At 38.4% G+C, this 16607-nt stretch overlaps 1 protein-coding gene across 1 annotated transcript in view; it reads left to right on the top strand.

Moving 5' to 3' along the window:
• Nucleotides 1-16357, top strand: part of LOC131927167 (homeobox protein Nkx-2.1) — a 45595-nt gene extending 29238 nt beyond the window's left edge. The window contains exons 3-4 of the mRNA XM_059282890.1: nucleotides 12558-12742; nucleotides 15621-16357. Coding sequence (XP_059138873.1) covers nucleotides 12558-12742; nucleotides 15621-16289 — 854 coding nt within the window. The 3' untranslated portion in view covers nucleotides 16290-16357. The remainder of the gene's footprint in view (nucleotides 1-12557; nucleotides 12743-15620) is intronic.
• Nucleotides 16358-16607: the final 250 nt, after the last annotated feature.

Raw genomic sequence — 16607 nt, 5'->3', positions numbered from 1 at the left:
AAGTGAATTGTTTCTATAGCTCCACACTTTTTTAAAGCGCGGTGCGGACAATAAAAATCCCTTGATCTTGTGAGTTGGTGCGCAATATTGACGCGCAGTTAAGGAGTTACGTGGAAAAGGTTGCGAGCTGCCTAATTAGATCTTTGATGGCTCCGAAAGGTCTGGTCGAGTCTTAAATAGCTCCGTAATGTGTTGACTGTTATGGCGAGATTTGTTATTATTATTCTATTTTATTCTGAGTGCGGCAGATTAGTGGATAAGGGATGTGGTTTAATATTTCGTTTATTGAGCTGCAAGTAGTAGGCCTATAAACAAACTACTTAACAATGGAGGAATATAAAGAGGGTACTCAAATTAGCATTGAGGTGAAGCAGAAAAAAGTTAGGAGGATGTCGATTTTTGAAGAAAAAAAAAACCTCTTCAAAATACAGTTCCGAATATAACTTTATTTTACCAGACTTCAAGAACGTTAACTCTCGCTGTTTCAGAAAAACCCGATGTCTTAAAATAGATACTAATCACATTCTGTTTACAAATCGCGATACATCAAATACAAATATTCAAATTGGAACGAACGTCACACTTTGCAATCCCAAAAACTTAACAAGAAAACGAGCGATCATTATGGGTTAATACAATACTATCAATATACTTGAGAAGTATAATATACAAAAAATAACAATTTAATGCCTATCACTTCGGTATATTTTAATAGTCAATATTTTTAAATTTAAAGATGGTTTAAATGAGTTATAAAAAATAAAAATTAATAGTTCTAAAAAAAAAAAATTTAAAAAAGCGGATGTAGCACTGACCCTGGCAGCGCCCCCTGGGTGCCGTGTAACTGCCGCAGTGGGGTTAGAATACACATCGCCCAGGTGGGGACGGGCCTGACATGTTTGATGTCACCCTGCCTGATTTAAAACACCATTAAATAGACCCTCTGTTTAGAGAGGCTCGTATCCCCACCGTTTCTGATTTTACGGTACACCGTGAATCATCTCCCCGTGGGTAATTACTTGGTCTTTTTTTGTCTTTCTTGTTAATTAAATAATGAGTGTAATTTTTAGATCACAAAGAACAATTTTGAAACATGATGTTTTCACATAATGCCTTAATAAGAATAGAGGTCGATTTTCTAAATTGATAATACATTATTATTAAGAAAAATTACAATAATTTAAAGGCAAATATATAAATAACAAGGAAAACTTTCAATTAATAATCTGAATAATTTTCCTTTTAATGAAGTCGAACTCTCACTAGTCAACAGAAGCCTATTTTTTGTTTTTTAAAAAAAGCTACCCTTTTAATTTCGAAGTGTCTTGAATACTGCTGCCTATGACATGCTTATCCATGTTCAACATGTATTTCATAATCAAACTTAAGCGTGGCAGCTTTTGTCGTCCCCACCCCCTCACCCCCCTAACCCCCCCCCCCCCCCCCCCCACACACAGGAAATAGAAAATGTACATTTTAACTACGGAAATTTTCCTCCTCCCTGTACAACCTCAGAACGCGGGTGGCCAGGGAAAGTAACCGTCTCCGGTTTGTTTTGACCCCCGTGGGTTGACCCCACCCAGTCTCTGCCCCCCCCCCCTCCCACCCACAAGACGCCCTGAATGGAGGGAGCCCCGTGGCCTGTTTGCCGCCGTGTCACCCATAAATGTGGCCAGCCTTTAAGCGAAGAACCGGGGCCAAATAGACATTTCCTCAGAGTCAACACGGCATAAACCGTGCGTCTATTTGCTTTCAGTTCTGGGGGGTGGGGGGTAGGTTGAGGGGGGGGGGGCTCGCAACAGGTTTCTTTAGCAGACAGGGCGCGCGTCCTTTTAATTTTTCCACAACCAACTTTTCCTTACTAAATTAACTTCGTTTAAAAAAAAAATAGGATGTTATCTCACACTTGTGTCATTTATATTTCTAGGCCAGTCATCGTTGACGGAAAGAATGAGTAGGTCCTAGGTTACCAATCAAAAAACCTGACTCGCGTTTTGGTAAACGCATTAGCCCTTGAAATAAACACATCGCGGACTGGGTTTCACTAAACACACGGGGATTGTCCATCTTGAATGTAGTGTCATTTCGATGTTTATCCCCAAGTTTTGATTCCAACTGTTCAAAAGTAGGATCGGCAATCCGCGTGACGACGTCTTGTACAATTTGTTTCGTTTCTCACTGCAGACTTTTGATAATATTATTTGTATTTTATAGCGACCGATTCCCGTAACGAGATTTGCAGTGTTGTGGAATACATTTAAAAATATCTTAGTCTAAATGCTTATAAGTAATTATATAAAATCACATTTAATCTGGGATTTAATTAACTGTAATTTTTTTAATTAATGGTAAGACTAAAGTAGTTTTATAAACGTGGACTAGGCGATGACGCTGTAATCTTGTAGAAATGAGTCACACACTCTAGTTTAAAAAATAACTAAATTCAATATTTGTTCGTATATATCAACCACAAGCCTACTAGGGGAATCCCATATTTTCAGCAAACATTGAATGGCAACAGATTTGACGTCACTTCCTCCGACGTCATAACGCCTACACTGTTATGAATGGCAGATTCTCAACACTAATTAAAGCAATAGACACGCCTGTATATTCAACATTTTAATAAACCGACCTGTTTGTGTTAGCGCGTAACGCTACAAACAGTTTTTTTTTTAGTTTACTCATTTATGAGAAGTTGACATAAGCTAATAAGGGATTGATCTAGTAGAATGCTAATTGCGATGCTGAAATATTAAACGGTACTAATGTCAATATAGGCATGATTCGCCAATAGAATATAACCCTGGTAAAACACAGATAGATCGCTTGTCTTTGGAAAATCTAACCTAACTTAAAACACTCATAAAAGATAAATTCACACATACAAAAACATACTTTCTAACGAACACATAGACCGACATTAGAATTAGAACTTCCGAGGGTGAATGTTCGCCATTGCCAATTACAAGAAGAAATAAAGTCTTTTTTTTATATGAAGTATTTTAAGGGGGTTAATACAGTGTGGAAGAAATTAATCCTCTACGAGTGAACTACACAGCAGTGGGGTAGTGGCAAGACAAACATGTGTACACGTCATTAATCCGGAAGCTAATCCCTCAAGTGGGATAACCGCGTACCTCGGATGAACGCACAAAAACTCGCGGGATTAACGCCTCTTTGATGTTTCATCAAGATTTCCGATGACCTCTATTTGGACTCGGTGGAGAAAAAAAAACAAAAAAAAAAACCTCCGCTAAGTTTGAAGGTTAGAAGAAAATACGCAAGTGTAGCGGCGACAATAATCTTTGCACCACGAACTGTCATTGATAAATGCAAGTTGACTGTGGGAAAATATCTAGCAGTCACTCTTGTGGGTAGAATAGAATTCATTCCGAAGATGATATATATATATATATATATATATATATATATATATATATATATATATATATATATATATATATATATATATATATATATATATATATATATATATATATATATATATATATGTGTGTGTGTGTGTATAAAGTATCAAAGTAAGATATTTTCACCAGATTGTGCTTCTGTTTTCGCGTCTTTAATTTAAAGAACTAGTAATGTGCCCGTTGTTTTAACGAGCAAGCCAACTTTTTTAAAACGGTAGCGTTTATGAAAGTTTGGCGTGTATTTTTTGGATCTACTCAATTCAATAGTATTGCAAAAGATATCAGTAATAATTAAAGTTTATCTTCTCACCTGTTTCGATTTGTTATAACTAAGTGTAAGCAACCTGTTATGGGCCTCGAATTCTATCGAGACATATCATCAAACTACTTTTTCCAGTGAGACAAAAACACCCCCCACCCCATCAATCACATACAACATCAACCTCCTCTCAGCACCCCACCCCCCACCGGCCTGTTATCATGTTGTAAAACTATAAATCCCGACCTTTGCACCTTTGAAACACGTGTGTTTGTCCAGTGGGCCGGCTATCTTCCTATTGTTTGCTTCTTTCGAGAACAATCTGAACTTTGAAGTCCATTTGGATACAGTTATGGACAACATGACCATTTGCAATGTCATTATAATTTAGGCGTAATTTCAAGACAATAGTTCATTACATTTATTTATTTAAATTATAATACAGAAATTTAACTTACATTACTATAATTTAAACAAAAAAATAATTTTATACCTAAAATACCAAAAACTTATTATGTCCCTTTATTTTCTAAGCCGTGTTATCTCCCTTGAGTTTTAGCGTATCACCGCGCCTGTAGCTTTCCCAGGTGGCAATCAAGGTAGTTGACAAGATTACCCGGGGGATTCAGCTATGACAATATTTTGATAAATGCTTACAACAAACCAACGGATCTCCCCCCCCCCCCCCTTCACTATCCGTCCCTTCCCACCGGAAGTCAAAGTTCAGCCGCACCGTTACGTTATCACCCCTCTCCCGAACACCCCATCCCATTTTTAAAGTCCACCTATCTACTTCTCCCGTGTATCAACACGGGGGCCCACCCGGGGGCCCCGGACACCGATGGAACGGGTTCCCACAACCACCTGGGCCCGATTTGACTAATCTGAAAGTTTCGACAAACCCCTAATCCTGTATTTCCGCTAATACCGCCTGCTGAGATTTTGACCGGAAGTTATCTCCTCGCCACATAAACAAAGATTTATTATAAAAATATCAAATCTCAGCTGACCACTTTGAACCTTTTTTATAAGAAAATATTAAACCTTAGCTGACCACTTTGAACCTTTTTTTATAAGAAAATATCAAACCTTAGCTGACCACTTTGAACCTTTTTTTATAAGAAAATATCAAACCTTAGCTGACCACTTTGAACCTTTTTTTATAAGAAAATATCAAACCTTAGCTGACCACTTTTAACTTTTCTTTAAGAAAATATTAAACCTTAGCTGACCACTTTGAACCTTTTTATAAGAAAATATCAAACCGTAGCTGACCACTTTTAACTTTTCTTTAAGAAAATATTAAACCTTAGCTGACCACTTTGAACCTTTTTACAAGAAAATATCAAACCTCATCTGTCCACTTTTAACTTTTCTTTAAGAAAATATCAAACCGTAACGGCTCACAGTAAGCATGTTTATATTCTTATAACTCCCTCAACATCTTTCTCACACATTTTAAAATCATATTCTTCTATGACGAAGACCTTCGGTCGAAACATCCGTTTTTGTTAATCCGCTATTTGCCTTGGGGCTACTACCATTATATTTCAATATATTATTCACTTTGTACAATGCGATGTTACTATACATTATAATTCTTCTCTGACGAAAGCCTGTGGTCGAAACATCTGTATTCGTTAATCTGCTATTTACCTTTGTGTTACTCCCACAATTATTGAATATATTTTAACTTTGCACACATGGTGTGTTGTAAAGGGTGTGTTAATATGCATTTCGATTCTTCTCTGACGAAGACCTTTGGTCGAAACATTTGTTTTCGTACATCCTCTATATACCTACGGACTACTACTGTACTTGTTAAATGTATGTTAACAGTATGTTATGCGATGGGATATAAAATTTATGCTTCTATGTAATTAAATGCCGAAGGAATGTTAAAACAGCCATCTTGTAATGGAGAAAATATTCCTAGACAGGCTTACATGACTTCGTTTAACAACGTATGTAAAAAATGATAAGCTAGTTTATGTTTTCAACGTTTCTATACAAAAATAAAAATACTGAAAACCTAGCCTTAACAATATCGACCAGCGCCTTTGAAAACAAGCGAAACAATAGAAATGATTAGCATTTTATTTATACCGATAACGTTGCATAATGGAGACGGCTAGAATGTATTGTAGGAACGAACGGAGAAATAAACGGGTTGGTTATCTTGTACATCTGGGTTCTGTGTTCAAACATGTTGTTTTTGTTAAACGTCTATTTTCATGGTAATTTTAATTTTTTTTTTTTAATGTAACGAATATTTTGTGAAAAATATAACTTAAAGCGTTAATAGTAGTGAAATAGCGAAACAAAATAAAATTTATATCAACCTGTCTAGATCAATCTGTAAAGTAACTTAGTAGACCGATCAGAAACCACACGTTTATCATTGACCAGTTGCCTCCTATTTCATCGCTGTCGTCGCTTTCTTCATTGTTTTTATTAGTGTTAGGTCCGTTCATCTTGGATGTTATCTACCAACCTTTTATCTATTGCCTGTCTCTTTATCATTTGCCTACCTCTTTATACGTACCCTGCCTTCATCTTTTTCCTGCCCCTTTTATCTTTTGCCTACCTCTCCTTTATTTTTCTACCTCACCTCTTTATCTTTTATTCCTACCTCTTTATCTTTTGTCAACATCTCTTTCATTTACCTACCTCTTTATATTTTGCCTACCTTTATTATTTTCCAAACTCTTTATCCATTGCCTACCCCTTTAATATTTTCCTACCTCTATTATTGCTTACCTCTTTATTATTTGCCTACCTCTTTATCTTTTGTCTACCTCTCTATCATTTTCCTGCGTCTTTATTATAATTTGCCCACCCCTCTACCGTATGCCTACCCTCTTTATCATTAGTCTGGTACTTTCTACACAACATACGGAGGCTTAGTTTAAAGCGTATCTTTAACGTAAACATGAGCTACTTTACGAAACAATCAAACAATCTTTCTTGGCTGCCTTCAATACGGATAGCCGTACCCAGTGATTGTTAAGGTGGGGGTGAGACTTGACAAATTGGTCTGCCGTTTACCTTGTCGTCGGGGGAACATTAGTCATGAGGAGGGGGGGGGGGAGCGGGTGGTTCAAGTTTCGGTTAGAGCTATGAGGAGAAATATGCTAGACATCCATCAAAAATTTCACGGTTCAGTGGGCACACGTGTGTTTTTTTTTACATGTGATCTGTTATACGTGATCTGTTATACAATCCTATGATCTGTTATATATGATCTGCTCGTTATATATCATCTGTTATACAATCCCATGATATGTAATACATGATCTGTTAGTTATACATGCTCTGTTATAACACTTGTGAAGATCTGTACTCAGATATCTGGTTATCTACATACTAGCCCGTTTGGAGCTGAATTGAGAGACATTTATGGCGCACTTAACTTTAAAACAAGGGACTGTAAAGTTGACTTTAGGCTTGCTTATCCACGGTGCAGATGAAGTAGAGTTCATCTGTTTCTATTACCTGGGCATCTGAGCAAAGTGGACAGTATGACATCTAGCCTTCTGTACATACCCCGAATCGAAAGGGCTGGGTAGGCTCAGGGACGTCATACGGTCAGGTACCCATCAGAGCTGGGTGGACTCAGGACGTCCTAAGATCAGGTACCCATCAGAGCTGGGTGGACTCAGGGACGTCCTACGGTCAGGTACCCATCAGAGCTGGGTGGACTCAGGGACGTCCTACGGTCAGGTACCCATCAGAGCTGGGTGGACTCAGGGACGCCGTACGATCTGAAGCCCGGGAACTGAACGGCAGATTACAATAGAGATTAAGGTAGCCCAACCCACACCCTAGCCTCAACTAAACCCTTGAAACACGAGATGGCTACGCCGAAAGCAACCCCCGAATCAAACTCTAAACCTAACTGTTATAGTAATACGCCAAGAGGGTCAAGAGAGCTATATTTTAAAATTGTAATCATGAGTGCATGACCCAAACCTTTAACCAAAATACAACCTTATACCTCGGTTTGAGTAAACTAAACGCAGGATTTATTCAAATCCCATATCCTAGTCATGCGGTCATTTTCAACCAAAGATTCTGAAAAACAAGGTATTCCATTGAAATACGACACAACGCATCCAATCCTATAGTTATTGCACTGATTAAGGCATTTCGTAGACATCATCCGTCCTTTATTTTAAATACAGCTTCAATTAGACGACAATGTAGGAGCTCGGCCATTAACTATTAGTAAAACGAGATTTACAGATTTAAAAAAAAAAAAAAAAAAAAAAAAAAAAAAAAAAAAAAAAAAAAAAAAAAAAAAAAACAAGGACAAATAAAATAAATAACAACAGGGTTCGCGGTCTCACAACGTCTGCCTCCAACCAGCCAATCGTCTGCTTCTCGTGTGGTGCCAGAGTTGCGCCGCAGCCACTTGGGTTCTGGTAATGATTTTCTTTCACGGTAATTGCCAGGGCGCACGGAGGGACACGCCCAGCTGAAGCCGGGGGTAGAGCCGGTGCCGGTTGCTGGTCAGTCATTGGTCAGTCGTTGGTCAGCTGTCAGAGTCACAGAAAGACAACAATCGAAAATTAACGCTGATAAGTTTTTGTTTACGGAAATGAAATATGTAAACATACAACGATACGATGGTGTTGTCGCAATGGGAAGTTACTCCGCCGGTGAAAAGGGAAATTATGATTAAAACGTATAAACGTATTTCTCATGTATCACTTATTTTACCTATTTAAATTAAATGAAATGAGCTATTAGTTTAGTTAACTATGTTCCTTTAGAATTAATAATATCTTAGCTTTTCTTAAAGCCATAGAAATTGTCTTCAAAATATCAATCGCTTACAGACAGTTTCGGCATGTTTTTGTCTTTATCGAGATGATCACTTTTCTTTCATTGTTTTGTATACATGAATTATGTATATATATATATATATATATATATATATATATATATATATATATATATATATATATATATATATATATATATATATATATGCCTGTATATATAGTGTGGTAAATGGTTAATTAAAAAACATACGGACACAATTGGTTAAGTACAAGAAGTAGCAAAACAGGCCATTATAGCTGTATTAACAGAACGGTAGAAAAACTCGTGAATGTACATCAAAATATTCGGGCTTGGGGTCTGTCGGAGACTCGTGAATGTCGGAGACTTGTGAATGTCGGAGACTCGTGAATGTCAGAGACTCGTGAATGTCGGAGACTCGTGAATGTCGGAGACTTGTGAATGTCGGAGACTCGTGAACGTTGGAGACTCGTGAATGTCGGAGACTTGTGAATGTCGGAGACTTGTGAATGTCGGAGACTCGTGAATGTTGGAGACTCGTGAATGTCGGAGACTTGTGAATGTCGGAGACTCGTGAACGTCGGAGACTCGCGAATGTCGGAGACTTGTGAATGTCGGAGACTTGTGAATGTCGGAGACTCGTGAATGTCGGAGACTCGTGAATGTCTGAGACTCGTGAATGTCGGAGACTTGTGAATGTCGGAGACTCGTGAATGTCGGAGACTCGTGAATGTCTGAGACTCGTGAATGTAGGAGACTCGTGAATGTCTGAGACTCGTGAATGTAGGAGACTCGTGAATGTAGGAGACTCTGGAGACTCGTGAATGTACCTCCACGCTGTCGAGCCTAGGGTCTGTAGGAGACTCGTGAATGTTGTAGACTTGTGAATGTCGGAGACTCGTGAATGTCGGAGACTCGTGAATGTACCGCACGCTGTGGTAACTGGAGAAAGTACTGAACAAAATAACACCGTGCACTCGTTTTTCCTCGTTCGCACCGTTTCCCCATTCTCTACCCCCCTACCCCCCAAACACGCTCCCTTCTTTCAATTCCATCCGCCTACTACCACCCCCCCCCCCCACCCTCTGACACCCCCCTTCACCTAATCGGTAATTTACGGCAACGCTACGCTGTCGAGGTGCTGCGGTCTATTAAAAAACTATTACGCGTAGCCGCTGAATGCGAACAAAGAAACGTCATGAAAATATTTGAGATATGGAGCAATTCTAAAGTAAATCTCCAACTATTATCATCAATGGCCGCGCCGGGTTTCCATACTACCCCCTTTGACTTTTTTCACCGTTGACGGCATACACGGGGTGCCATAGTCCCTTCGGTGGATTTCGTCTTGAATGGGCGACAACCTGCCCATTTATAATCTGCCCTTAAGAACTCGAGTCTTTATAGAGTAAATATTTCGACCCTCTCCATATAAATAACAACACGTATTTGAGGTTTCTTTTTATATATAAACTTAAACTAGTGAAAGTTATTTTATATTGAAGTAGAAAAAAAAAACTTTTTGTATTTTTTTAGTGTGGAGAGGGAATAAAATGTTTCACTTGGGCACTTCATTACATTGGCACCTCATTAAAATTAACAGCTGAAAAGAATTATTAAGCGGACACTTTTTTGTGTGTGAGGTGTTTCAGTGTGATTTTTATAAATAGAATTGGGGTTTTCCCCAAATGTATGTAACCAAAAAAAAAATGTTTTTTCTTTATGGGAAAGTCTTTAACTAAAAAAAGATATATTAAGTTCAGTGTTTTAAATTAAATTTTTTTACGGTCGTTTTATTTTTTTCTGCCATCAGCATGGCATACCAAATATATTTATGTATAATCTTTGACTAAAAATACGACTTTTACTATTCCTTAAACAAACGTGTGAAATATTGATCAATTCTGTAAATGAACTTATAACAAAAATAAAATGTTAAAAACTTATTGTTATCATTAAAATAAACGTGGATCGGGTTAAAATTTCTAACATATAAAAAACACTTTAAAGAAAATAAGGAAAGAAACCCGACCACCGCAAAGACTTCAGCAAATTACGTCCGCTCCGTTCAGCTCTCTTTGTTTTCTTGTTTCCCAACACAGCACTTTTGTTTTTATTCTCTTTGTTACTTTCCTTTTATGAGGCTTCGGTTATAGATTTTTTTCTTTACATGAACCCCGATGAGATTTTTGAAAAAAAAAACCACGTTTATGGGAAAACAGTTTAAATAAAAGAAAAAAAAAGTAGTTTCAATTGATTATTAATGGCCCCAGAAATGTGGAAATTAACATATAAAATAGATTGGAGATCGATGTATTCAGTCGCGACAGAATAGTGAGAAATCAATCGATTGCTTTGGGGGAACTGGAATTATTTTAGAAATGGGAAGAAACAGATTCTACGTATATTTAGCATTTCGCCCTGCTTTCAAGGGGGGATTTTCTACGCCCTGTTTTTTAGGGGGATTTTACTCCCTGCTTTTAAGGGGGATTCTACGCTCTGCTTTAAAGGGGGATTCTACGCCACGTCTTGAAAGGGAATTCTACGCCTTACTTATAAGGGATGGTTTAGTATGTTGGTATGTCAGGGAACAATTCTGTTGGCCTGGGTTCAAATCCCTGGGAAACTACAAGATATCTCGGCACTAGGCTGGAGTTTGAATAACACCCAGCGCTAACGGGTACCCGATGTGAGTTAGTGCCATTTTCCCTGAGTTTATTCAGCCCAGATGTGTACTTTGATTAAATTGGTACATGTAAAATGTGTGTGCGGGAAAAAAATTACTCGCATATGCCTCAACAATCAAAGTGAAGTCACACTAATTAAAAAAAAAAGGCTTAATTTAATTAGATACATGCACATTTCTCCATTCACATGTCTTAAAACAAACTAATGCCATCACTGAGAGTCTTTTACACAGTATAACTTGCATTTTTAAAATCAACATCTGATAGTTTATATAATTTAAAAACTTATTGTTTACGATTGTGTTGATATGACCGTGGTCCAAATAAAACCCCAACCAAAACAGAGGCATTGCTTAGTACGCATCGTAAAGCGAAACCAGTGTGGTCTATAACGAATCGTCGTAACTGGCTGAAAATGTTTAAGCAATTAGCTGTTTACAAGATGTTGCAAAAATAAAATCATGTGTTAGGCGTGTTGGCTAACAGGGGGCGGGGGGGGGGGGGGGGGGGGTATGGATGGCTGTTTATTATTAGAGTCCACTTTTATTGCGCAAAAATAACGCATGAAGTTTAGAAGATAACGTTTTATTGCTTTGTACTTCTTTATTTTAATCAACATGCGAAGGATTAAAACATCAGGATTTAAAGCTGCATTATAGAAGATTAGGCCATTAACATATTAAATAAGGTAATTATAATTAACTGAACAAAATGATATACAAGAAAGTACAACGCTGGCTCGCTACATCTGTATGTGCCAAAATTATGAACATTCGATTAAGCGTATTTATGTCAATGTTCATTTAGCTTTTGTTGAACAATATTGCAGTTCGTTTGTGTGAATGTTTGTATAATTATAATTTTCTTGATATTGTTATGCTAATCAAACGTGTATGTTCTCCGATCAATATTATAATACAAATGCTATGTTTATGTGTTCCGATACTTATGTGTTTGTTTCTGATATTTATGTTTGTGTTCCGATACTTATGTGTTTGTTTCTGATATTTATGTTTGTGTTCCGATACTTATGTGTTTGTTTCTGATATTAATGTTTATGTTAAATAACACATATGTCTCTGTTACTTATGTTTATTTTAAATATCACGTATGTTTATGATGTTTATGTTTATGTCTAAAACACGTATGTGTATGATGTTTATGTTTATGTTCAATAACACATATGTCTCTGTTACTTATGTTTATGTCTAAAACGCGAATGTTTATGATGTTTATGTTTATGTTAAAAAACACATATGTATATGATTCTTATGATTATGTCGATACCACGTATGTTTATGTTACCCAGACTATGTTGAAAACAATTCCGGTGTACGATTTAAAAACTTAAGTCTGTTTTCTTCTGCTCCACAGTCTCCAGGTTTGGCATGAGCCCCAGCTCTTGTATGGCGTCCTCCATGGGGGGCATGGGCGGGATGTCCTCGGGCATCAACCCCGCCCTGGGCATGGGGCACCTGGGGGACCCCACCAAGGGCGGCATGGCCGGCTTCTCCATAGCCCAGAGGCGGAAGCGGAGGGTTCTTTTCTCACAAGGACAGGTGAGGGTTTTTTCATTTTTTCACTTATTTAAAATTAAGTTACATTTTCGAACCTGGCGGTCCCTGGTGTAGTTGAAGTAGAATTCACCTAATCCTATGACTTCAGCATATAAAAGGATAATGTAGTCAGAACTACGCCAACCCTCTTTACTTTACCTAACGTGAGTCAGGTACCCATCAAAGCTGGGTGGACTCAGGAACGTTCTACAGACTCAAACCCGGGATCTCAACTCTAGACGTTCAGGTTAGGATCCCGGTAACTCCATTCCGATTTGACTAATTACGTTTAATTAAATTAATCAGAATTATTTACGATGTGTCATCATGGTCATGTACAAAACAAATATCAGAGAGTACAACTTTCTCGTATACATCAGTTATGAGTTTGTTCTTTTTATTATAACAGAACTTGAACACCGACTCATTCGTTCTATTGTTTACCTAAAATAAAAGATCTCTATCTTTCCTATCCAATCCACGTTTGACAATATCTTCTCCATTAACCAACATTGCAATACCAACTCCCTGAGGTACTATTACTCATTCTATTCATCACGCCGACTCTGTGTAGTTGTCTTCCGTCCATTCAAACAATGACCATATTTCCTGTTTGTTTCATTCAACCGTCTGACGTCACATCAGCTATAAATAACGCGTTGTTGTCCCACGTGACTAGAGTAGTGAAAAGATATTGTTAAAAATAGCAATGGGGAAACTCTGAAGTGACTTATTGTAGCTGTTTTTATTTTGTTTATCGGAAGTTCTAATTAATGATTGCGGGAAATTACAATCCTTTCGTGGAGTTAATGAGCTATGAATGTTTAATTGCATGGTAGTGGGGAGATCATGATTACATTGCTGTGTACACTACACTATGCAATGTACAAGATAACTGACGTTACACAGTCACATTAATCTGTACACTATACAATGAATTTTATATGACACTAGAAGTTACACTGTTGTGTAAATTATACAAATCAATTTACAAAGTAAATACATCAAAAATATATTTTCGTCATGGGCACTTTAGCGTTACAAGTTTTTCTTTTGTTGAATGACATGTGCATGCGAGTCCAACAAATTTTGCTGTATGACAAGGAAGCGAGTGTGTTGTAGGTCATAGCTACAATCGTCCAGTGATCCAACAGTCATTGCCATGTGACATGGACGCCTAATGCGATATGTCATGCATACATAGACCCAGCAACATATGCGATATGTCATGCATACATAGACCCAACAACATGTGCGATATGTCATGGATACATATACCAAACAACATATGCGTTATGTCCTGGATACATAGACCCAACAACATATGCGGTATGTCAGGGCAGATTGACCCAGGCATATAAGCTATATGTCATAGTCACATCGGACCAACAACCTATGTTGTATGCCACAAGCACATCAGACCAACAACCTATGCTGCATGACATGGAAACATCAGTCCAACAACATATTATGACCCACTAGATATTATTACACCGTGCAGTGAAATCAATACACGCATATATCCCAACCCCCCACCCTTCCCCCACTGCGGCAATTATGGGGCGTGTCGCCCCCCTCCCCACACACACATTGCACGTGTTGGTTTATGAGCCTATTACAGACCTAGGGATATGCTTCGCCAGGCCTCATTGCACATATGGTGAATGAAAAAAATTACGCGCGCAGATAATAGGCCGCATTTATTTTCTAATACTGAACCATCAGAGACCAAATTAATGATAGGCGATGGAAATTAGGCGTAAAATTGCCCTTACAACCTGCCCACTTTCCTGTTAGTTTTACGCGTTCTGTTAGATATTTTGAAAATTATTTTTTTTTCCGATTCGCGTTTTAATAATGCAATAAAGGAAATAAAAAAATAAATAAAAAAAAAACGTGATTTGCGCGTGTTGGTCGTTTATTCTGATTATTAAAAAAAAAAAAAGAAAAAAGTATCCATCACATTACACAAATTAGACGCTTTGTTTTTCCTTTCTTTGATGGCCAATGACTGGTTTGAAGTGCGAAAGTCGAAGGATTGAATGTTGTTTTATATCTAGAGAAATCGACTGAGTAGTAGGCTACCACAGAACAATTGTAAAAATCACAATTTAAAAAAAAATTTGCTTTTCTTTGTAATAATGACCTGTTTCCGAAAAAAAAAACCCAATATTTATGAAATATGTTCCTGTTGATTATGGTTTTTTTAATTTATAATACACTGTGTAAAATTGATATTTTCATTTAAACATAAAAAAACGTTTTAAAATAAAATTCAGAAAACAATTGTTTGCAAATTATTTATAATACAATGGGTATTTTAATGTGATTTATTTCACATATTAGAAATACAACTGGTTTATCAAAAAGTTCAGATGGGGTTCAGCGTGGTCGTGTAGGTAAAGCTAATATTTTCTAAACCGAAAAGTCTCGAGTTTAAAATTAAAACAACCGATGCTAACACGGCATCACTGGGCGTTTGGTCCTTCAGTAAAGGTCATCGGCCTTCACCGATCGTGACCATGGCAAGCCACGTAGATAGAGGGATCAGGTTAGGCATGGAGAGGGTGGTCACCGCAGTCCGACACTTAACCCTAGACACACCACACAAATCTATTGCCACAACTACCCCAAAGGGTTAAATGATTTATTTACTTATTTATTTATATCATCATCATCATCATCATTCCTTTTGGCCCCCGGAGAGAAAATGGCTGCAACTACACATCTTTAGCGGACTCGGTTTTGGGCTGCTCTCTTAATCTGTGCCCATGTGAGACCAGCTGTCTTTGCCTCTTCCTCAACCGTTATTTTCCATGTTTTCTTTATTTATATCAGTGCGCTAATTTTTCTTTTTTTTTTTTTGCTCTTGACAACTTAGGTTTATGAACTTGAAAGACGATTCAAAACACAGAAGTATCTATCAGCACCTGAACGTGAACAGATGGCCATGAGCATCGGGCTGACCCCGACCCAGGTCAAGATCTGGTTCCAGAACCACCGCTACAAGCACAAGCGCCAGCAGAAGGACCGGGAAAAGATGGAATCGTCCAGCCAGAAGGAGTCCGGAACCGGACACAACTCGTCCAACCACAAGAACAACCCGGGCTCCAACACCTCGTCCTCGTCATCCTCCTCCTCCCCGAGGAAAGTCTCCGTACCCGTGCTCATCCGCGACGGGAAATCTACCTCGGATGGCGGGAACAACGGCAACGGGTCGTCAGGATCGTCGTCGGCGTCGTCTGCCTCGTCGACCTCCTCCCTAATCGGACACAGTCAGCATCATCTTGGGGGCGGGGTCGGCTCCCCCCACTCGGTGCTCCACTCCTCCTGCGCGGTGAACAAGAACACTCTATCCCACCACCACCACGACAACTTCCTCAGCACCCCCTCCCCCGACCTCACCGCCACCCTCACCTCCCACGCGCTGAACCAGCCCAGCCTCTCCCACCACGGACTCCACCACAGCATGGGCTACGCCACCGGCGCCGTCAACGGCAACGCCCTGGCGTCGCCGTCTCCTTACCTTATAAACGGCAGGACGTGGTAAACAATGATCTATTTCTGTCCATCGGGAAACTCCACTAGAAAACAAATTTTAACACAAAAAAAAAAAAAAATAAACAAAAAAACTTTTAATACACAAAACGTGTAACGGCTCTTAAAAAATACGAAGCCGTCATCTTCATAAACGAAACACAAAATGTGTAACGGCTCTAAAAAAAATACGGAGCCGCGATCTGCAATAAACGAAACAAGACTCACTATTTACCCTTCGTATCCATGCCATTTCACATGAAGGTTCCAACAGCACATTAGCCTGTCCTCATCTACCCATTAATGGCGCGGCCTAACACTGTCTACGAAG

This window comes from Physella acuta, unplaced genomic scaffold, assembly GCF_028476545.2.
Source record: "Physella acuta isolate Inbredline_101_S28 unplaced genomic scaffold, ASM2847654v3 ptg001378l, whole genome shotgun sequence".
Classification (NCBI taxonomy): Eukaryota; Metazoa; Mollusca; class Gastropoda; family Physidae; genus Physella; species Physella acuta.
The sequence above is the reverse complement of the archived record's forward strand: the minus strand, read 5'-3'. Positions and strand labels throughout refer to the sequence as shown.